The sequence below is a fragment of the Bemisia tabaci genome, chromosome 2 (genome assembly GCF_918797505.1).
Source record: "Bemisia tabaci chromosome 2, PGI_BMITA_v3".
Taxonomy (NCBI): domain Eukaryota; kingdom Metazoa; phylum Arthropoda; class Insecta; order Hemiptera; family Aleyrodidae; genus Bemisia; species Bemisia tabaci.
In genome coordinates this window covers 48,507,605-48,530,632 of record NC_092794.1, presented here as the reverse complement: position 1 = coordinate 48,530,632, position 23,028 = coordinate 48,507,605, and the positions used below count along the sequence as shown (strand labels likewise).

The following is a 23,028-nucleotide window of genomic DNA, read 5'->3' as shown; positions in this document are numbered from 1 at the left end:
GTCCACCGGGAAAAGGAAATTTACCTTTTTTATTAGAAGTACCAGGATAATCATTTAAGAAAGTAACCTGCCACCTACACCGCTTACAGTACGGGTTATCTAATCTGTCATGGCGTTTAAAAGTATTGTTATTATCAATGACACGATAAATGTTACACGATGACTGGTCTAGCATGCAGGATCAACAGAAGCTTCCAGTGCATTAATTTAAGCACACTGTTCAATATGACTCTTCGGTAAGCCTTAAATCAATCAAAATCTTCAAATAACAGTCTCAAAACTGTAACTCGAAATTCACAATCTCGAGGTTATAAAGTTGGTCCCGAGTTCGCAAAACACATAACTCGGGTTTTCCTCCGTATTTTCTAACTGCTGTTTCCTGATTGTTCTATCTTCAAAAATGCTCAAGGTGTGGTGAAAAGGATCTTATCATTTCTATCTTCGAGAATTATTATCTTTTAATCATCAAAAATCAGGAACGGAGACAGTTTCTTTGCTCTCCTGAAAACTCAGGTTTGCCGAGTTACGTGGTTCAGTAGTTTTACAATCGAATAAATCTTCAACTTGAGGCCTGCCTTCAATTTTGCCGCGTATGCAACAAATATACCATGGGAACGCGAATAGGGGTCAATCCGAAGAACACGCATGATTTTCAACCAATCAGCTATCACAAAACCTATAGACAATGAGTATTCAGTAAAAGCCTATTGGTACCTGGGTATTGTCAAAGCGGGGTTCGCCTTCAATTACACTGTGTAGGCAACAAACGTGTGCCGGGGAGCACGACTAGTGACCCGCTCGAAAAATACATCGACGTTGAAACTCCCTAACCACGTATCTCTGTCAGCGACCTTGCTGACTTCCTGTCATACTTTATTTTGTTAAATGAAAAACGAATCAACGTCATCACTTACAAACTTTCATAACTTTTCTTCTTTGTGAGAGGAAAATTTTTAAAAAAAAAAAAAGTCTAGGACTAAGTAGCGATGACTTGTTCTCCTCAGAAAAAATGAGCTGGGAGCGGCGATTTTAAAACACCGCGAACGAGATCCAGGTTTGGGGGTTTCATTGTCGACATGTACCTACACCCAAGTAGCATTTTTCAATGTAAAAGTTGCAACAAGTTGAAACAATGTTGGTATCAGTTGCAACAAAGTTTCAACTTTCGGTCAACTTTTGGTCGATAAGTGCCGATTTTCGGCGATCTGATCGGAAGACAAAGTTGCAACCTGCTGAGATTGCAAAATTGCTGAACCGAAGTTGTTTAAAATCTAAAGATAGGCAACCAGCAATACTTTGAAGTTGAAACATGTTTCAACTTAATGGCAACTAGTTCCAACAATGATAGCTTCTTCGGGGGAGAGAGTAGGCAATCTGCACATCAATCCATCAGCTGCAAGAATCAAACGATTTTGTTGCAAGTTGTTGCAACCTCTGCTACTTGGGCCCATCTGCTACACAGAGGATTCAGCGTTCAATAAGTAAATCAATTTTACAAAATGTACGGAAAGTTTATTTTTCATGTAGGTAAAGAAAATAACAGTGAACAATCGTGGTCTCAATGCAATTCTCAGAACTTCAGCGATCCGATTTTGCTCGCGATATGTTGTTTGACACTTGATTCGGAAACCAATGTAAATTTGGTGGAAGTCAGCGTCAATGAGCAGCTCATGATGCAGGTGCTGCAACAGAGAAAAAATGACATCAAGAAGGTTGGTAGATTTAAATTGAAATTTTCGTGGGTTAATACAAAATAGAGAGTGGGCTCATCTCGGGGCTATGTTCTATCGATAGCCAGAAGCGATTTTTCAAACCATGGAAAGAAATGAAAAAAAATGAATCATATCTGCTAAGAAGTACTGAGGAAGTCAGTAATAACGATATTTTTACATTAAAAAAGAAAACAATTTTGAAAAGAGTGCCTCGCAAAAAGGTAAAAATATTCTCAGGATTATCGAGTATCAGTAATACTTTACCGCAAGAAAGAAAATAATTTTACAAGGAGTACTTCGCGATTCACCGAGTAAGTGAAAAAATCCGTGTGTCAATTTTGTTTTCAGTTTTTTGCCAATTAAATTTTGCATATCATCGGTTGTGATTAAAGGCCAAGTTTTTTTCCTTAAAAAATCTGATCACTAAGTTATCATCATGAAAAGTTTCGTTTTAAGTGTACCATAGCATCAGTAAATTTAACGTTGTAAAGATATGGACCCATGACTCTTTGATCAACCACTGGAAAAAAAACACATTGGATCTAGAGTCCAGACTCTTAAAACATCGACAAGAAAAAATATTCTTGATTCAATTAGATTTAAGCTTAACTCAAGAACCCAGCCTCTTAATTTGAGCGGATTCCCTTTTGATTTAAGCTTAAATCTGATTGAATCAAGAGTATTTTTTCTTGTCAATGTTTTCATGAGTCTGGACTCTAGATCCAATGTGTTTTTCTTTTCCAATGACTAATGGTAAAACTCTAGAATTACCTTCGGCAGGTGGCGCTTCTGCTGGTGCTGCTTCTGTGGGTGCGGGTGCGTCGGCTGGTGCGGCCTCCGCGGGCGCTGGTGCTCCTTCTGCGGGCGCGGGTGCTCCCTCTGCGGGTGCGGGTGCTCCTTCTGCGGGCGCGCCTTCTGCTGGTGCAGGTGCTCCCTCTGCGGGAGCGCCTTCTGCTGGTGCGGGTGCTCCGTCTGCGGGGGCGGGTGCTCCCTCTGCAGGGGCGCCTTCCGCTGGTGGGGCTCCTTCTGCCGGTGGGGCGCCTTCTGTCGCTGGAGCTCCTTCTGCGGGCGCACCTTCCGCTGGGGGTGCTCCGTCTGCTGGAGCTTCTCCCTCTGGGTGTGCTGTTAAAAATAATGCAGAAGGTGAGATCCTCAAGTAGGAAATGCCATTTTTCTACACTGGAGAAAAAAAACCACATTGGATCTAGAGTCCAGACTCTTGAAAACATTGACAAGAAAAAGGACTCTTGATTCAATCAGATTTAAGCTTAAATCAAAAGGAAATCCGCTCAAATTAAGATGCGTGGTTCTTGATTTAAGCTTAAATCTGATTGAATCAAGAGTCTTTTTCTTGACAATGTTTTCAAGAGTCTGGACTCTAGATCCAATGTGGTTTTTTTTTCCCCCAGTGTAACCTCTTCAAGCCCGAAGAGGTTAGGAATGTATCATGAATCGTGCCGCCATTAGGGGTTGTTCATGAAATACGTAACGCTCTAGGGGGAGTCAAGAAGAGCGTTATGCCGTTTCGTTTTTACGAGTTAAGGGATTGGAACAAACGTAACAAAAGCGTCAAGGAGAGAGGGGAGAGGCGGAATCGAAATATCTCAAATTTAGCGTCATGTATTTTATGAACGACTCGCCTTATATCGAAAATTACTTTTCTAACTTTTCCGTCCTTGCGTTTAAGTCTCCAGTGCTAACAACAAGTATCACTTACGCATGAATCCTTTCGATCGAAAAATCCGAAATTTAGAATTACTTCTTCATGAACGGCTTTTTGTGACAAAAATTATTCGTCTAACTTTTCTTGGCTCGCGTTTAAGTCCCCGGAGAGGTGGCGGTAATGTGTATCGCATGTGTGTCCATTATACAATTGCATGCATGTTTTTGGTCGAAAAATCCGAAATTTAGCCTTACGTATTTTAAGAACGGCCCTCGGGAACAAACATTGCTTTTAATACTTTTCTAGCTTTGCGTTTAAGTCTCCGGAGAATTGCTAAAAATGTGTAGCCTTTTACCTCCACGGCGAATCAAATTTCTCGCTCTTAAATCAACTCGTCCAGACTCAATGCATGAAAGAGATGGACTCATGTGCACGATACGGTTTTTTCAACACCTGAGTGGCTATAACTGCATCGCCATCAGATTAAATCGCGCCATATTATAGCGTGCAATTGCGCTCCGTACGTACCACGGGTTAGTTGCTAGTATAAAATTATTGTTGAATATTTTTTGAGAATTTTACAGCCTTGCGAAGTATTCTAAAATTTTTCACTGGAATCTCTCATTTTTCATAAGCCTTATTTATTTATTTTATGTCACCCTGATGGTGTGATAGCATGATGCAAAATCAGGACTTGAGTCATGTGTATTCGCTTTCGACACCAGGATACACCTCAACACTCACGATTAATTCACCGCTTTCAAGTTCAGATTTTTTTCTGATGGAATAAAACGCGCACATCCAACTTTCACAATGTGAAATCAGTGTTGTTCTTTGAATGAAACATTGCCTTTCTATGACAGAACGCTAGGACGCGCGGAACGCTTTTGACTTACCGCCTTCATCCTGAGATTGTTGTTTCTTTAGCTCAGCCTTAACAACAGATTTCAACAAAGGCTGTGGAATGACGGTGACGGCGTTCATGAGTTTCTCAACCAAGTCCTCTACACTGATTGGGTTCTCGTGGCTCACAACGTCCTTCAGGTATAACCACATATCTGAAAAATGATTGTAAAAACTCATTATTTTTTAAACATAACTACCTAACAGTACCAAATGTAAAGAGGACCGCTATCTTTTCACGACAAAAATGCCTCCGTTACTTAAAATAGACCGCGAAAATGACTGGTTTATTTTTCCCTTCGGAAGTCGCATAACTCGACTTTATTCATTAAGGCCGAACACAAGTTTTGGTGCACACAATTCTGGTATAACGTCTCAATTCAACCCGATCGATTGAGTCCACACCAAATCAATTTGAAAACTTTCGTGGTGCAATAAAATATCTGGGTACAATCTTCATTTTTTGACTAGGTCAAAAGACTTACGTGGCGAAGACTCTGTGCACAATTTTAGAAATGATTCCAAATTAAACCAGTTATTTTTCGTCATCCAGTCAAAATTATTCTGTGATTTCTGTTTTATTCTAATAAGAAGTCTCGCTTACATTTACTTAGAGACACTTGAGTGTCCAATTCACCGGGCCAAACCTACCACTCTGACCACTTTAGTGCCATATAGGTACACAAAAGGTAAGAGGATACAACTATTCGAACATAAGCGTCGTGAAGGGTGTATGCTCATTTATTGCGGGCGATTTTTGTGAGTGCGTTAGGAAGTCTTTCACCGGTAACCTAACAATGCTGGTTGATGCCAAGTGCATCTTTGCAAGAATCATCTCAACAATATTTCACGATGCATATTTTATTTTTGTGAAACAAAAAAGCAGTATAATACCTCGAATATACGTGAATTTCTTCTACATTATTCTTCCTAATATACTAAAAATATATTCACATCATTTAAAATGAGTGCTAAAAATACGCAACTTTGAAATTATTTTTTGTGGGCTGATGTCGTTCAAAAAAATTGAGGAGAATTATTTCTCTATTTTTCAAAAATTCAAAACATGATAGGGTTAGAACGATACGAAACTTACTGAACAAGCCCACTTCTACTTCTTTTCACGATGCAAATTAATGGGAGCTCAAAATACGCAACTCCAGACTAGTTTTTTGAGGGTGGATATTTTTAAAAAAATCGGGGGAAATTCTTGGGAACCATGTGCTGCCGTGCTAAGAGAACACGGTGTATGAACTTCAGGCATTGCCAACTTCCTCCGATAAAATACGATTTTATTGTGAAAGTTGTATGAGCATTATTCTTCCATTTTTCAGACAATTTTGTTCGCAGTTAAATCTAAAATGTCTGTGCATTTTAAAGGAGAAGACTCATAACAATCCTTAAAATTATATGTTTTATCCGGAGTTTGGCAACCCTCGAATATTCATACGGCGCTCTCTCCCTAAGTGCGGCAGTGTACATGTGCACTCTCTAATTTTCAAAAATGTAAGGGATGCATTGGCGGATCCAGCAAATTGGCAACATTGTTTTTCGCCATTTAAACCTATAGAGATGTATCGATTCTTGGAGGGGCCAGGTACTCCGGCAAGGATCGATTATTTAGCATGGGATTAAATGGAGGCAATCCAGTGTTGCCAAATTGCTAGATCCGCCTCTGAATGGATGGGAATTACTGAAGCAGCTCTCGAGGGAGTAGAAACTGACCTTCAGGTGCTGGACTTGGTGGTTGTGGTTCTTCAACTGGTTCTGGTGGCTTCTCCTCTTCAACGGGCGGTTCTTCAACGGGTGGTTCTGCAGGTGCTTCTGGCTCGGCCGCCTTCTCCTCTGCTTTTCCTTCTTCGCCCTCTTTCTTCTCTTCTCCTTCTCCACCTTCTCCCTCTCCTTCGCCTTCGCCCTACCAGAAATTAAAATATTTACAATTATACCTCCCCCGTTTACACCAATCGAATCTTAAAGCCTCAAAACTACTTTCAAGCAGTGGGTAGAGGGGGAGGGGAAGAGATATAAACCCCGTAAGTTCAAAGTTACGTAATTTAGGGATGACCCCATAGATCGATTCATCAGTAACTTCAAGCGAAATTCGGTGGTTTTTTTGTGCTGTAGTTATTAATTTCATAAGCAAGGTGGATGTTAAGATTAACGGAGCCAGGAAACGATCTCTTTCATTATTGATTGTCTTGTTGAAAAAAATCAAAAACTGCGTGGACAGTTTATATGAACACCCCTATATGTAACATCTCCTACAGTTTTAAATATACCAAAACGCGTGATATCAATTAATAATCTGACCTCAGATGGTGGATGTTAAGATTATCGGAACCGGGAAACGATTTTCTTCATTAATGATTGTCTGGTAAAAACAAAAACAAAAAAAACAAAAAAAAACTGCGTGGACGCTTTTATTTATATGACCACCCCTATAACTTCTCCTACAATTTTAAATAGATCAGAACGCTTGATATCAAAAATCTAAGCTCAGATTTGTATTCCGCGTTGAAAATCGATGATAGTTCATGTATTATACGTTAGCGTAGTGAAGAAAGGAGATGGGCATACTGATTCTATCATGGGCAGCATGGCACGATGTGGCAACATGGCAACAGGCACGATAGGTTGTCGCCACTCAGTCTCACGAGCTCAACCTTTAGTCATTTTCCTTTGGTCCAAGCCGCCAGGCGCCAGGCGCCTATTCGTCTCGAAGAATTTCCGAGAAGATACATATTCTTCATACTCATCAGCTGATCCACTCACCCAGTTGTTGCCCATGTTGCCATATTAGACTGATATGATAGAATCGGTATGCGTATGTTTTTAGTCTCTCGCGTTCGTGTTCATGCTCCCATCCAAATTCTTTGTAAAAACGTCAATAGCCTAAGATGCTGAATGTCTTTAAATAAATTAACTTAACGAACTATAAATAAAATAAACTATTTGTTATCGATTTTTAACGAGGAATCTGAATCTGAGCTTGGATTTTGCATATCACGAGTTGTATTCTATTTAAAATTTTAAGAGAAATCACAGGGGTGTTCATATAAATTGATCACGCAGTTAGTTCTTTTCTGACAGGACAGTCAATAATGGACACTTTCATTTCTTGGTTTCGGTAATCTAAATACCATGTTCATGAAATATAATGAAATCGATACTTAAATCACCTAAAAACCTCCGAAGTCCCCTTGAAATCGCGGACGAATCGATCGATGAGGTCATCCGCAAATTGCGTAAAACATGCGGGGATTTTACCTCTCCCCGCAACAAATTTAATTGTGGAGCCCGGTTGCCCCCCCCCCCCCCCCCAGTGCGCTGTAAGTTGGTCCCATTGAGGGTATGCGGCTCAATGTCAGAGAATGAACTTTATTAGTCAAAAGAACCTTATTTTTCAATGTACGAGTATTCATCGAATAATATCGGTATTTTTTACATGCACCTCGCAAGTCTATAAAACTCTCCAGGTATCTTTAAAGGTGAAAAATTCAGCAAGAGCGAAAACAAGAGTTGTTTCTGACAAAAAACATTTTTTTTTTCACATTAAAAAGTTTTTAAAAACTTATGTCTAGTGTGAAGAGTCATCAGGCACATTAGTCCATTCGACCATTTAGGCATTTTCAAGATATTTAGTTGTAGATATCTAACTCATCTCAAGCTGAGAAATGTTCTATCAATTGTAGACAATGAATGCTCTCAACCTAAAAAAGTATTTCAATCTTACCTGGAATGAAAATTCATAGAGAAACAGGACGTGCATCATCTGTACAATGGTGTGGTCTTACTCTTCATGATATGCAATTTCAGGTGAAAGGTGACATCCATGTAGTATCGGAGTAGACATGCTATAAGATAAATGTCGGATGTTTTAGGTGTTCATAGGATGTAACATTAACCGGTTTTAAACGTGGAGATGGAGGAGAACATTAAAGGAAAAAATGCGGGAGCACAAATCAATTTATCGACCAAATTTACGTTTTTCTCTAGAGGACTGATAGCAAAATCATTGAACTTTTATTTAGCTGACGCACTTCTTCAATGGCATGACTACTGAATGGATACCAGCAGTGGCTTCAAAAATTGATGGGAAATACTTCACATTCAGATTAAATGGAATCCGAATGTCTGTAGTACCTCTAAAAATATACCACCTACCATTTTCCCCTAAAATACTTTTACAAAACTCCGCTACAACTTATGACTAGATTTTACAGACTTCAGTTAAGTGAAAAGGTCGCTAGTACGCCAGGGCCGGATTTACTTACTGTATTTTTCTTATTCGTTTTGAAACATCAATAAAAACCATCAAGTGAACGTGCCGGAGGGGGAAGGGTGCATAAGACGCGTTTACCTACTCGTGTTGGATACATTTTTTGCGAAAGCCCTGTCAACACTGCTGACAAAATTTCACAGAACTGTGCGCGAAAGTTAAGTTCCGTAAACCTGTCTCTGTGTGGACAAGGTCCTCCATTTAAAAGAAATGAACCAAAAAAGTATGGAAGAACAAACATAAATTTGGTTTAATAATTTTAACTTCCGCCGCTGCGCTGCGCTGATCGCACTGTGTTTGGCGCAATGCGTGAAGTATTTCTGCAACCTTGTAGGCGCTGTGCGTTTCACGCCAACCGCTCCTAACCGCACTGCGTTTGACACAATGGGTGAAGTATTCATGCAGTCTTGTAGGCGCTAATATGTGTTACATGCCGACCGCCGCGGCGAGGGCTTGTCCTTTTCATCTCAAGTCCTCATCAGTATTTCTCTCTGCAATGAGCTCCAGGCCAAATTGCGTGTTTAGTTCCTCTCTTAACTCGACTAATTAAAGATGCTGCCTCTTGCATCACCAAAAAACGAAACAACTAGATATTACTATACTCTCAGGAAAGAGAGATTTCGTCCCCTTTTCTTATTGATAATTTTTTTTCTGAATCCGATTTTTTTTATACCTACATTTAAAAAAAGTGCAAAATTTGCCGCAATGGGCCGCGGCCCATGTGGCCACCCCCTTAATCCGGCCCTGTAAGTACGCACTAGTTGAAATCCGTTTTAATTTTTTCTTCTTTTTTTCCATGTAGAATGTTTTGAATTATATCCAGTGTGGTTATACCTGGAAATGTCTAATGTCAAAGTCAAGAATGGATCTCCCGGAGGGAAAAATGGATTTGTGCCTTTGTCATTGGCCTCTTTTTTTAGAGGACACAGCCAAAGAGGAAGGAGGAAAATTAAAATATTATCGGAAAGAATTTTTGAGTGCACATATTTTTCTCGGTTTTAGTTTATCAATTAAAATCATTAAATTTTAGGGGTAAATTCCTCTCCTAGACCTCCGAAATGTAATTTGTATCAATTAAGTTTAATTTTTTCGGAAAAGGCTTAAAAATCAGTACTTGGTGGTACTATAATACCATGTCGTAAAAAGTTCCCCTTTGACCTTCTGATCAAAATGCCTCACTTGAGCTATGAGCTTGCCCACACCTTCCTAAGTTTAATAGTAACGAGCTGCCAGCTCATCACAACATTTTTAATTTCGTATATTCTATTACAAACCCATTTTTTCCAGCTTTTTTGACTTCTTTTCAATTTCAAGAAGCTCACTAGCTATCAAGAAACTCATTTCGGTAGTTATATGGCTCAAAGAGACCTTCGCAGTCATTATATTTGGAAAAAAAAAAAAAAAAAAAAAAAAATTGGGTCCTGGCTTGGCCCTGGTTTTGCATTAGCTGGAAAATTCCATGATTTGCGCGTGGAACGCTGATTTTTCGAGGGCAACGCTAGAACGCAATTATTCGTGCTTTTCACGGTATTGCATACGCACAACAATGAAGGCGCAACGAGTTAACGAGATGATATCGCTTCATAACTCACTTCAAACGTGGTTCATCCGAAAAGTACGTTTCTCTATTTCATAGGGACGTATTTCTGCTGATCGTAAATATGTGCCAATGGAGATGTTGCATGTGTGAGGAATTTGCGATTGGTCTGTTGATTCTTACGTAAAAGTTCGCGAGAAACACGATGATGCCACTGGTTTTCTCTGAAATCATCACCCAAGCTCAAAAAAAGCTATCAAATTGAGGTCAAAATGGAGGGGATATCCCACGCTATCCTGAGAGTCCACGTCTACATCAAGACTAACTCCTCCTGCAACGATAGGGAGCAAATACATTGACAGGGCTGCCACCTTATTGGAGGACTCCATAACTGAAAACACGGTAACACTGCTAATGTATTTGCTCCCTATCTTTGCATGGAGAGTTCGTATTGATGTAGAGGTGGACTCTCAGGATAGCGTGGGATATCCCTTCCATTTTGGTCTCAACTTGAGAGCTTTTTTTGAGCTTGGGAGTTGATTTCAGAGAAAACCAGTGGCACCATCGTGTTTCTCGCGAACTTGTACATAAGAATCAATTGTCAAATCGCAAATCCCTCACATATGCAACATCTCCATTCAAGTTCCTTTTAAGGATTTTAGAATCCTGGATAGTGCGTTCTTTCAAACGGAACTAAGCGCCATAAAAAGCATTGGGAGCATAAGACGTAATGAGCACCGCGGTCCGCAGCACCTGCTAATCCAACCCGCATTCCCTTTCTTCAACCCTTGCCGCATGGTTCCGTTTAGCAAAAATATGTCTATATCTCCCAGACTAAGATATAACTCAATATGACGAACAGGTTCGCACCAAGCATTTTCTCCAGCTTTGAAACAAGTCCAAAATTTTGAAAACCTGCTCACGGGTTTGTAATAAAACTCACTTTATTAGCATTACCTAGGTTTCAGAACATTTTGTCAACGATTTTTTGTCCGCGCACCTTTTTTGTTCAGTAGTTTATGCCCACACGTAAAATAAGCAACGGTGACTTGGTCCAAGCGTTATATTTTAGTCGGTATGTAATATTATATTGACGATATGGAAATGAGAAATTGAGAGAGCAGGAGGTGTTGTTATGGTTGCTTATTTTCTAAATGAAATGTTATTACTTTCTCCTTTTGAATCATCTTTTTAAATTGTCATTGATGAATATTTGGTTTTATTTCTATCCTTAAAATATTCGATGTACAATATATTGTACGATGTAAAACAAATAATCGATGCAGAGTGTGCAAAACATTTCAAAATCCTGATTTAAAAAACGCTGACTATGCGAGTATAAATATTAAAGCCTAAGAGAGCGGAGCGGCGTGCTGCCAGCGCGAGCGGCTCACTGGCGCCTACAAACCTAAGTGGATACTCCACGCATTGCACAATGCTTGAAGTATCCACTTAGGTTTGTAGGCGCCAATGCGCGTTTCGCGCTGGCCGCCCGACCGTGAACGTAAATTACTGGATAAAACAGGTGCGCGGACAAAAAATCGTTGTCGAAATGTCCTATAACCATTACCTACCGTCGCCGCAGATCGAAGTGAGTCAATGCTAAGGAGAACCACCGAGTGAACATTCGAGAGCTACCAAAGTTCGGTCGGCTTTTTGCAAGGAGTAAGTTTCTCCGCCAGTCGGTCAACGAATTGCAAAATCTTGGGCATGTATCAGAGCAGAGAGTATGCCTACAATGTATCTGTTCATCGAATTGATTTATTTTCCGGTTTGGTAGTTATGAACTACAGTGACTTGTTTAATATGATCCTCGTATTTTAAGAGACTTTGTCGAAAAGATAGGGAATCATTGTAAACAGGGTGCATTCTCAAAAACTGGTTATTGGAGGGCAAAGGATTTAAAGGAAATTCATGGGAATGGTAACAGGAGAGGGCATGACAATGCAAAATTACTGGAGGTAAGAATTGAATCAAAAATATTTTATTAAATAGGTAACATAAAATAGGCGAATCATTCATAACATACAAAAAGATTGGACTGAAAGGGTCTCTAACAAATACACATAGGTAAACACGTACATTCGGGAAATGAATTTTATCCATTGTGAGCACGGGCTTTGAAAATTGGAGAACCATCTCAAAAGAGGGTTCCAAACGGTTTTCATGCTATGCGTTTATCGAAAGAGCTATAAAAATATATATCTGACACGCGAGGGTGATTATAATACAGATAGGATTTTTGACACATGGTGCAGACATAAAAATTGACCCATTCAGGCATGCTCAAATTATTAGATGGACTTACATAATGAACGATTGTAGACCCAAAATAATGTAAGAAATAAATATACAATTATAAATTAAAATGAAAAAAGTAGTGGGGGTAGCAATGAACTGGGGTGTGATGAAGGGAGGTGTTATTTGTACATGACATGGAGGTAGAGGTATTCATTCTCCAGGTTGTGAGATTTAGAATGTCCATTTGTGAACTGTTCGGTGTTTTTCCACTTGGTAGGTCATGCTAGAAAAAATTTACTCCATCGTGCGTTTGTTTTTTTCTTTTTTTAAAAATGAATAAAAACATGAATGAAAATTAGGGGTAGAATGAATGGGATATCGTGGCCGAAATGATGAATGAATAAATTAAAGAGACAATCGTGTGGATACTTAAGCTTCAATCGCTTCACCCTCGATTTCCTTTACCTTCTTTTCGTCTCCCTTCTTGGACCAATCTGGTTTCTTCTGCAAAAAGATAAAAAAAAAATATGTTAGCGGGTTGAATTATAAGAAGTTGCATATTTTTCTCGTAATATGTACATAACTGGTATGAAATTGCATAAATATTGTGTTTAAAGTCAATTGTTGGAACATTAATTGGGTCACAACTGTATGGTTACTCCTGTGTATGCGGTCTTGCTGAGAAAGGATGCCGTATGAGCCATCTAAAGTTGGCGAATCGCGCTTGATAAAATGTGAATTTTTGGGGAAATTTTTAAACATTTTCCTCCCAATTCTTCAGGGAATGTTGTTCTCGACGAAACCCAAGATATCAGAAAATTTTGAGGACAAAATATATTCACAATTTTTCTCAAAAATAATTATTTTACCGAAGGAAATCTGGCTAAATTTGAATGTTCCTACCGCGTTTTCTCTTCGAATCTCAAATTATTAAGACCCTTCAATCCCTGCCAAATTGAGACTTTCTTTTCAGCACCAAGGGCTCCCTTCTTTTGCGTGAGTTGTAAAAAAAAACCTCATTGTGTAAAATTACGTGTTTTTGTGTTGCTGTAGCAGCTGCACAGTAGATAATGAATGTCAGTCAGTCAAATTTTAGTCCGCGTTCAGTTGTCGTGCTTGAAATAGAAGACATTACTAATCTACAAAACACTTAAATAAGCTTTGTACAAGCTGGAGTTAATACACTATGAATGTAATCTCTTTAAAACAATAAAACAAATGTGTACTAAAATACATAGAGGGCTAAAATAAAAACAGTAAAACATCATATTTTTGGCACGTGAATCAAACTACTTTAGCGCTGATAGCAGAAGTCCAGAAACACTATGATCAGAATAAATTAAACTCTTGTATAATCCGAGGATCGGGTAAGGGGTGGATTGAGTAAAACGCAACTATACATTTTGGAATCAAGTGAGTCAAAAATCTAAGGGGATACCAATTTTTAATGTTTGCACAATAAATATTCAATCTCACCGATGTTTATGCCAATTTAATCATGATCACTCAATGAAAGTGAGAACCGTCGGTCTTTTTTTTAATCATCAGGATTACACGTCCAAAAATTGTTGGCGACGCATAACAAAATGTTCGCCGTCTTTCTCTTTATTTTTTCTGCAAAATATGTTTCAAATTCTCCGCAAACCGCGATACGGACTGCATTTTTTGAAACACAGTGGAGAAAATGAAAGAATGATGAAAACTATTACTTCTGATAGGGAAATTGCAAGAAAGAAAAAAAACCCGCATGAGGCCGTAGCGCGGAAGAAGAAGCAGAATAATTTCAGACTTTGTTTGTGAAGCTTATCGGAATAATCCAGAGATTAAGCAGCAAAGAGAGCTACGCTGAAGAGCTAAAGCTTGCATTGGCTGGCGAGGTGAAACAACTAAAAGAAAAAAAACCCTCAGTATTCCCCTACAATTCTTAATTCCTCGCATAATTGCGGTTATACCTAACACGGGAATGATAGTAACGAATGCTCCCTCTTAGGTTTTTTGTACGATCAGAACTGAGATTGCATCTTTATAACATAGAGTACATAGAGTCGTAATGTAATTGGGAGAGCTGGCGCCATGTTCTGCTCGACGAGTTCCGAGCCCGGTGTGCGCCGAGTTCGGGTCACTTTTTCGATACAAGTTCGATTCAAAATGGCGGTGCGGTGGTGATCCCTGTCTTCTTTGTTTACATCGGATGGCCGGGTACCCGTGTATCGCAAACAATCGATTATGTATCGAAAAAGTGACCCGGCGTCACACAGGAGTCTCGGAATTCGGGACCTGGAAAATGCTTAAAAGTGCTCACCCACTTACATTACGACTCTATGTACTCTATGCTTTATAAACCCGTGAGAAAGGAGCCGAAGGTCTCATTGCATTGGTGAAAATCGGAAAGTATTCCGATTGAAACAATTCCAAGTTACCGCTTTTTTATTTTATTTTCTGATAATTATAATAATTATCAAATACGAGCAAACACAAGAGTGGCGTAGCGTACGTTGCAATATATCGATTGATCTGCCTTTTAAACCTATCGAAAAGGATCGATAAACAGGGCGTTTGCATCGAACACCTAAATAATTGCTTCCTCACCATTTAGCTTCAAATGGGTAAATACCGATAAGCGATCATTCACGCTTCACCGTTGAAACTCAAATTATATAATTTTTTATGATCTGCACGGAATAGGTCAGATTATTGTCAGATTCAGAATAAATTAAATGAAATAATGATGAATTGTTTCCCCACCGAGAAGAAAAAAATACGAGAGGAAATCAGCAAGTTTGTAATGAAGATTCGTATTTTTCGACTTTCGTAGTCGATAATAATTGCCACCTGCCCGCCATCAAAATCCAAAACACGCAAGGCGCATCTGAAAATATTTTCGGAGTCTAAAATTTGAAACGCAATAAATAGTGACCGTGTATCGCATCCGCGCATCAGCTTTCAACAAGTCTGCGAAATGAATTCATAGAATGCTGCAAATATAAGTAATGAGGGGGAAGAGGAGAGAGAAATAAAAAAGAAAAAAAAAATATAAGAAGGACAAACACTGAAAAATGACGTTGTTGAGAGTAAACATATATTATGAGATAAAACCGAAGCGTGTGAAAATAATATTTACAAGATGACTGCTACTGGCTGATTGCTAACGTGTTGTGAAAAAAAAATTGCTTTACGGCATCAAACAGATCTTCAAAGCGACAAAAATAAGCACTGGGAAATCATGAACTTCAGAGAGAAGAAAATTGTAAATAATCTCACCTTCGAACTTATGTTTACTTTTAACGAAGTCCAGGCTTTCGACCATATCCTTGTCTCGTACCCCCTTCAATTTCACTTTATTTTCGACAAATTTTTGTATTTATCAATCCAGGGGATGATGAGCTCACGCTCACATCCCAAGTTACTGGTTACTAATTAAACAATTTAATCCATGGCTAATTTTCATTGACATAAAACGTCCTACATGAGTCTAGAATCGAGTATCTTACGCATTTACGTCATCTAGCGGTAAAATTGATTGTTGTACCATCTGAACTAATTTAATTTTAATGTGACTTTTTTTCTCTCTATCTAGATAAATTTTTGCGGTATATTTCATGGACCAATTGAAATATCGATGATAAAAACTGAAAAGCATCAGGAGTTTGTCTCTACTCTGTTTTAACTTCTCTGCGACTAAGCTTTGTATAATTAGTGCCGGATTTACGATAGGGGGGCCGAACCACAGAATTTCCTCCCCCAACTCCCCCAACCCCCCCCCCAATAAGATCTTTTAATTTTTCTCGTACATATCCTTTTCATCCCATATTTTTTTCTTTGTTTCTTATACGCTTATATTTTTGTTTACAGAGGTCCTTTTCTTCCTCTTTTCCATTTTAATGTGTGCTAAAAAATGCATCAAGGTTTTTAGCTTACGAACGCATTCAAATTTTATCAAGCAGGGAGACCCCTCAGACCCCCTCCCCCAATTCACCACTCAACTTCCTCCCCCGCCTCTTCGAGGAAGTGCTTTTTCGGGGGGCCCGTACCACAGACTGTGCCAGAGGGCCCAAATATCCTAAATCCGGCTCTGTGTGCAACCCAATTTTCAGGCGCCTTGCATGAATTTTTTTGCTGCACCATAGGCGTAAGAAAAATATCCTCCACAAAAACAAACTTGAAGTTCTGCCAGTAGATAAACAGTGTTCAATCACGATACTGGCAATATTTACGACGATATTTCAATTCATCCAATTATGCATTTGTAAAAGCAACCTATATTTATCTGTACATTCGATTTCTTGACCGGGCAGATATGCTCAGCAAACATAAAATGACGCCTTAATCCTCAATTTTTTTTTATCGAGACAGATATTTTCATTTGTTGTCGTGTATTTTTCTTCAAACTTTATAATTACTTATATTCTGTAAATATCAGCATGTTCTTTGATTGTAAAAGCATTAAAATGCTCGTAAGATATTCCTTAATCGAAATTATTATTTGAGGAAGTTACTACGCACTGAGAAAAGAGGAGGAGGAGGATGGAAGCAGGATATACGTGTGAGCAAAAATCAAAAGCACATAAAAATTTGTCTCCGCGGCAATTTGAGCTGGACGAGGGAGGGAGCGTTTAAAATGAGAGACCAATACTATTCCGGAAAAAGGAAGTGACTTGACTTTCCTATCATGGAGCCAGTGGCGCGGCGTACTCTGCGGTATATCGATTGATCTGCAGTTTAAACCTACGGAAAATGGTCGATAAACAGGGTGTTAGCGACGAACACCATAATAATCGACTCTTTACCGGAGCTTCAAATGGGGAAATATCGATAATCGATCATTAGTACTCGCCACTAATGCGGATGGAGGTTATTAACTTATTTAATAACCTAAATTACAAGATTAAACAATAGAAACCTTTAAAAGTTAAGTATTAAAGTAAAATAAATTTAAATATTAAATATACCTAGATAAGATTGATAATTTTTAATTTAGTCCATTTAGTTAGTACTCGCCACTGCATGGAGCGGTCGGTAGGCATCTTTAGAGTGACCTGTCATTTGGACTGCATTTTGCAATAAAAAGTTATTGTTCCAAGCTAATATATAAAAGTATTTGACTGCTTAGGGAAACTAATGGCACATATAATTTCTCTAAAATAAGCCAGAAAAGGTATATAGCTCCTTCCTAATTGCAAAATTTAGTCCATTTAAAGGTATCGCTCCTCGCCTTACCAAGAAGAGGGCGTCAAGTCACGGAAATGTTGTTTTTTATACTATGTTCTCCAAGAATTCCAATTCAAAATAGTGACTCGAGGGGATTCATAGTGACAGATAGGAGTGTTCCTCGAAACCATAACATGCCACTTACATTTTTCATACGTCACACCTCTCAACCGCAGTAAAAAGGCTCCCATACTTAAAATGTCAGGAACTCCAGAAAAAGTTTAAAAGTTAAAAATTATAGGGTAGCTTATGGAAACGAGGTGGAACATGAGCTGACGTCACAAATAAAAATAGTTATGGCTCGGAAAAAAATTAAAAAAGTAATAGGACATAAAAACGGAAGGATGGGGATGTGAAACGTATGAATGACTGCAAGTTAAAAAAGGATAAGAAGGATTTTCTTTTTAAAGTTGGACGAATGCACATTATGGTAAAAATCTCAGCCATTACAGATAAACACATGAAGAGTTATACCATTCCTATTTGCTAATATATTCTATGTTATGTACCTGTACATTAACTTTTCTTACGTATTTTAAGCAATTTTAAATAACTACACCAGCCGAAAAAAACTACGTGAGTGCTTCAAAAAACATATATTAGGGTTAGATGTGACATTTCCATAATTGCAAGGGCTATGACATGAATATCATCATCCCTCTAAAAAAGCTCTAATAATTGATGCGCTGCTTTTTTTCAGATCGTGTCTAAAAATTAGACAGATGATTTTCTTTAAAAAAAACCAAATATTTTATTTTTTTATTTATGCCTTGAAGATGAGAGGGGAAAATACATACTCATTAATGAAAATCTTTGTGCAAATTAAGAAGATTAAAAATGTAGCATGAACTTTTCCATTTCCTTGAAATCTATTTTCCATCTCATTCAAGGAAACTGCTGTACTCATTAATTTATAGCGACTGGCATTTAAAAGGAAAATATGATCAAGGGGGTAATGTAGCGGTAAATCTATTAGCAAATATTGACAAAAATTTGGCAACAAATTTTTGTCCAAATGAGTAAAAGGCGGCTTCGTAAAATTTTACACTTCTGTTTCTATACATGTGTCTCTGTTCTGGAAATATGTCTGATTCGTTGCTAAGTTCAAAATTGAAGGAATTTCTTAGAACTGGGTTTTGAAACGTAGTTTGGTGGATTAAATAGTGTGAGTAGTCAACAACTTATATTTGAATGCGGTGTTAAAGTTTTGAGATACATCGATGGAAGTTCACTAGATGCACAACAAAAACACTTGCGCATTTCATATTTTGTTTTGTGTCTTTTTCTTTTTTCCACTAAAAAAAAAGAAGAAAAAAAATCAATGGTTTGATGGTATTGTCTTTTCACCAGGTCGGTTACTTCTTCTGCCACTCCGCTTTCTCTGATTTCTTTGGCTGTTGGTTAAACACAGGAATAAAGAAGCAGTGTTAGCAACATGTAGTAGGTAATCGGAACATGAATTCGGGTTAAAACTTCTGAGACTAGTTCGATTTTAGTGACATGAACAAACTTATAATCTAAATTATCAGCTTGAATGATGTGTATTCGAATGCGATGCGACAGAGGGTTCGAAGACAAGGTAAAATGAAAGGTCCTTACAGGTCCTTACATCAAAGGTCCAGGCAACTATTGCAACTTCCGAGTATCCCACTTTGCCTATCAATTTTTTGAAGGAGAATCGTCCGAGATGTGCGCAACAGCATTTCAAACTCAGCTCTCTCTCTACGAGTATTTGCTAGGTATACATTCATAAGTTATTCATTCTAGCAATCTAGATCTTTAAATGGAAACTGTTTGCAATGACCGGGACAATTATATCAGGCCCTAAATAGTCAAATCCTTTAAATATGGGCTTCGTCGGTCATCGGCTAACTCTCGCAAATGAAACACCTCAAAAACTACGTAGGCAAACGTGCAAATCTTTGTTCTAACCGGTGTCTTACGCTCAATAAATTTAGGATTGCAGTGAGGTGAAATGATAGGGAGCTCACAGAAAAAAAGGATGCGTAGGAAGGGTGTATACGAGCAATGTGGCGTACACGAAGTTGGATTGGAGTAAATGAATCTTCGAGCAGTGAGGATGAGCTAGGTCTCTCATGCTGTCGCTCCAGTAAAAATCTCACTCTATCCAAAATGTAAGTTCTAGGAAAATGAAGACATAAACTAAAACTGCAATCATTTCGTGTAGAATTTGTTGTCTGTATGAGAAGCGAGAATCATGAAAAATATTTCTGTATGTCATTCATCTTGGTCCCATGAATTCATTTCAAAATTGAAGGTTCAGGAATTTTAGTTACAGGTGATACCGGGTTAAAAGTTCGAATTTTCCATTAAGTCATACTGATTTTAAGGTACCTGCTGTGGAACATATTTACTGAAAGATAAAATGCTCGTTAAACGTAGAGTTTCAGGTTGAATCAGTGATCTGCAATCACATCTAGCTAGCTGAAAAGTAGGAAATTATTACTTCATTACAGTGGTATAACAAAGGTTTTCATCGCGTTAATTTCATGGTTAATAAGAAACTTAACTCAAGGGTAATTTACCTCTTTGTCTTCTTCTTCCAGTGTGAATTCCTTCTTCTTGACGACTTTGAGTTGATTCCTGAAGTTAAATTCTGCTGCCTTCTTCTGGAGCTTGGCGAATTTGTTCTCGTATTTGGAAACTTTTTTCAATGTGGGTTTAACGCTGAAAAATGAATTGTTATGAGAATAAATTTCATAGTTGGAGTTGGGATAATATGACATTTTAAATCAATGTTTCCTTAAAAGTCGTAAGTACATATGGACCGCGTTAAGCAAAAATGAAAAATGGTCCTCAATCGTAACTCCGTTCAAAGAGGAGGGGAGGGGTCTAGGGGATATGAGATTCCCCCGCACAAAGATGGGTGTGAGAGGCCTCCACCGGAAAATGTTGAAAAATTGACTGCATTTTATATTGATTGGAGGCTATCCTAACGAAAATTGTCATAAACAATTTTGTAGATTTTGCGATTTTATTGAATTGCTCTCTTCTCTTCTCCTCATTTTCTGTTGCGGAGAAACGAAGGTTAGAGTTATATCTGAAGTCCAAATTCTGAGAGACAGTCGTGGACTAAATCGAACTTTAATTGATTCAAAATTCAAAACCCTGGCAAAAATTGGCAGTAGAATGTGTGTTCCAAAATACTATAGACCTAAAGCCAGCTGTAAGATTTCCAATAGCTTCTGTAGCCGACTGTACAATTTCTTATAGCCTTTTATAGCCGATGGCGATTAAGCAAAAGCCAGACGATAAAGTTTATGCTAAACGCTACTAAATGCGGACACTAGGACTTAGTTAGTTATTGGACTACCGCTCTCTTTTTGTGCCGTAGTATCTTGATTTATTTTGCGAGGAAATCTCTGTACTTTTGAAGGATGCCTGTCATTCTTAATATGTTGGAGCGCCTTCAACTTCTTATGATACTGTGCAATACCTTTGGTGTGAAATAGTGCTTTTCAGACGTCGTGGCACGATTCGGCGCGGCGGGTGGGCAGAGAGCGCGAAACGCGCATTGGCGCCTACAAACCTAACAAGGATACTTCACGCATTGCGCAATGCGTGAAGTATCCCTGTTAGGTTTGTAGGCGCCAGTGCGTCGCCGCTCCGCTTTGTGTTGGGCTCTAATATTTAATCTCGCGGAGTCAGCGTTTTTCAACTCATGATTTTGAAATGTTTGCACACTCTGTATTGACTATTCTCATTTTAACTGATGAAAAAAAAATATGTTTTAAAGGAAAATATAATGTGTGTTTTGTAAATATAAAGGTAGTTCCGTATCAAACTTAATGATTTCCGAAGCACACGAATTTCTACACAATTTCTTATAGCCTTTTATAGCCAATGGCGATAAAGTGTAAAGCCCGGCGATAGGAACTATAGCCCGACTGTATACTTTTTTACAGCTTCGTATAGCGCGGCTATATGATTTGCTCCGCTTTCTACAGCCAGCTATATGATTTTCAATAGCCTCCTATAGTCGGCTATAAGAACTCCTATGGTATTTTGAAACGCAGCTCCTATCGCTAGTTTTTACCAGGGAAGTGAATTTTCGTTCTCAAAATTTTTTACAGAATGAGGTTAGTCTAACTTGAATGTTTAGTGCTCATCATAAGTTGTTTGAGGTAATTTTACTTCAGTTATTTGAAATTAATGATGATGGATAAATGAAGATACTTACAACTTTCCTCTTAGGTCGTTAACTTGACTGTTCAGGTCAGCGATCTAGATTTGGAGAGTATAAAAAAAATGAAAGAAAGAGAAGGGAAAAGAAAAAGGACAGAAAAACTTGAATTAGTAATACTGAATATTGAACAAAAATGTCGGGGCTGCAATGCTCCTTTTGTCGAATCTATTTCCCTTATGCATATTGAATTTTCTGTTCATTGACCTCTAGTTCTCTTTTATTCAAATCATCGCCGTAATAACATATTCAAACATCCCAGTTGATTTTCTTATCATCTAGAACCACCAATTATTTTGAGACTATCAACTTGCATCACTCACCCTCCACTAGTTCGTCATGTTTTGTTTCTCTTGCTTTCTTCGGGAATTAAAATTGTTTCATGTATGTTTGCAGCCTCTATACGCTTATCTCAGGTTAAAATTCAAACGTACAAATTAAATTGATTACAATGAAAATTGATTAATTAAATTAGGTAAGTGATCAAAATGAATGCTTATCCGCAGAGAGTACGAAATAACTTTTGGCAAAAGTGATATTATGAAGCAATCGATAACTAGTTATAATAGTACGGATCTATTTGATTATATAATACCGAAAAAGTAAGCTAAGAATATCGGATTTAATTCTAAAGACAATTGTGGATACGTTCGATCTTCACAATAGAATATTAGCAATAAAATGTCTTAACTAAGTATAGTTTTAAATTTAATTAACACAAGAACAAATGAGAAGATAAAAAAATCAGATGAAAATAGTTATCATACTAATAAGCAGGACAGTTGAGTCATTCATGCGGTCGTTAAGCATTTTGTTACAGCATGCGCGCAACTGGAAACCAGAAGTATATAAAATGAAAATAACAAAGAAGCCAGTGAGCGACGAATAGAAGAGAAAGAAAAAGGAAGAAAGAAAGCTTCAACCATCAGAAATAAATACTTGACCTGTAAATTTGTTCATCAAAATTTATATCTTAGTTACTTAAATTTAAAAAGTACTGTCACATTTATTTTACCTTACTGATTATTTTTGACATCCTTCCATAAATATTAGATATATCACCCAAAAGATCAATATTGAACTCACACCGAGATCGGTGATGTTTATAATGATCATGTACCTACTGTTATTCGAAGCTAGGTTTGGAACGCAAGGTAAACTATTTATTGAATAACGTATGGATTGAACCTAGAATTTTGTTCCCCACGGTGTCTATATACGTGAAGTAGAATAACAATAAATAAAAAAGTAATCTTCAGTGGCGATTAACTTCGCATAAAA

At 38.0% G+C, this 23,028-nt stretch overlaps 1 protein-coding gene across 14 annotated transcripts in view; it reads right to left on the bottom strand.

Moving 5' to 3' along the window:
* Positions 1-1,490: 1,490 nt before the first annotated feature.
* The window catches only part of wupA (troponin wings up A), a 62,688-nt gene continuing 41,150 nt past the window's right edge, over positions 1,491-23,028 (bottom strand). For 11 of the 14 annotated variants that reach the window (XM_019061624.2, XM_072297487.1, XM_072297486.1 and 8 more), the window contains 7 exons: positions 21,745-21,788; positions 20,090-20,231; positions 12,801-12,839; positions 6,004-6,193; positions 4,272-4,433; positions 2,484-2,834; positions 1,491-1,682 (listed from right to left, as the gene is read on the bottom strand). In XM_019061624.2, coding sequence (XP_018917169.2) covers positions 1,669-1,682; positions 2,484-2,834; positions 4,272-4,433; positions 6,004-6,193; positions 12,801-12,839; positions 20,090-20,231; positions 21,745-21,788 — 942 coding nt within the window. In that variant the 3' untranslated portion in view covers positions 1,491-1,668. Of the gene's footprint in view, positions 1,683-2,483; positions 2,835-4,271; positions 4,434-6,003; positions 6,194-12,056; positions 12,840-15,596; positions 18,938-20,089; positions 20,232-21,744; positions 21,789-23,028 lie in introns of those variants that run through there. The other 3 variants (XM_072297489.1, XM_019061623.2, XR_011899388.1) reach the window with 2 other exon arrangements.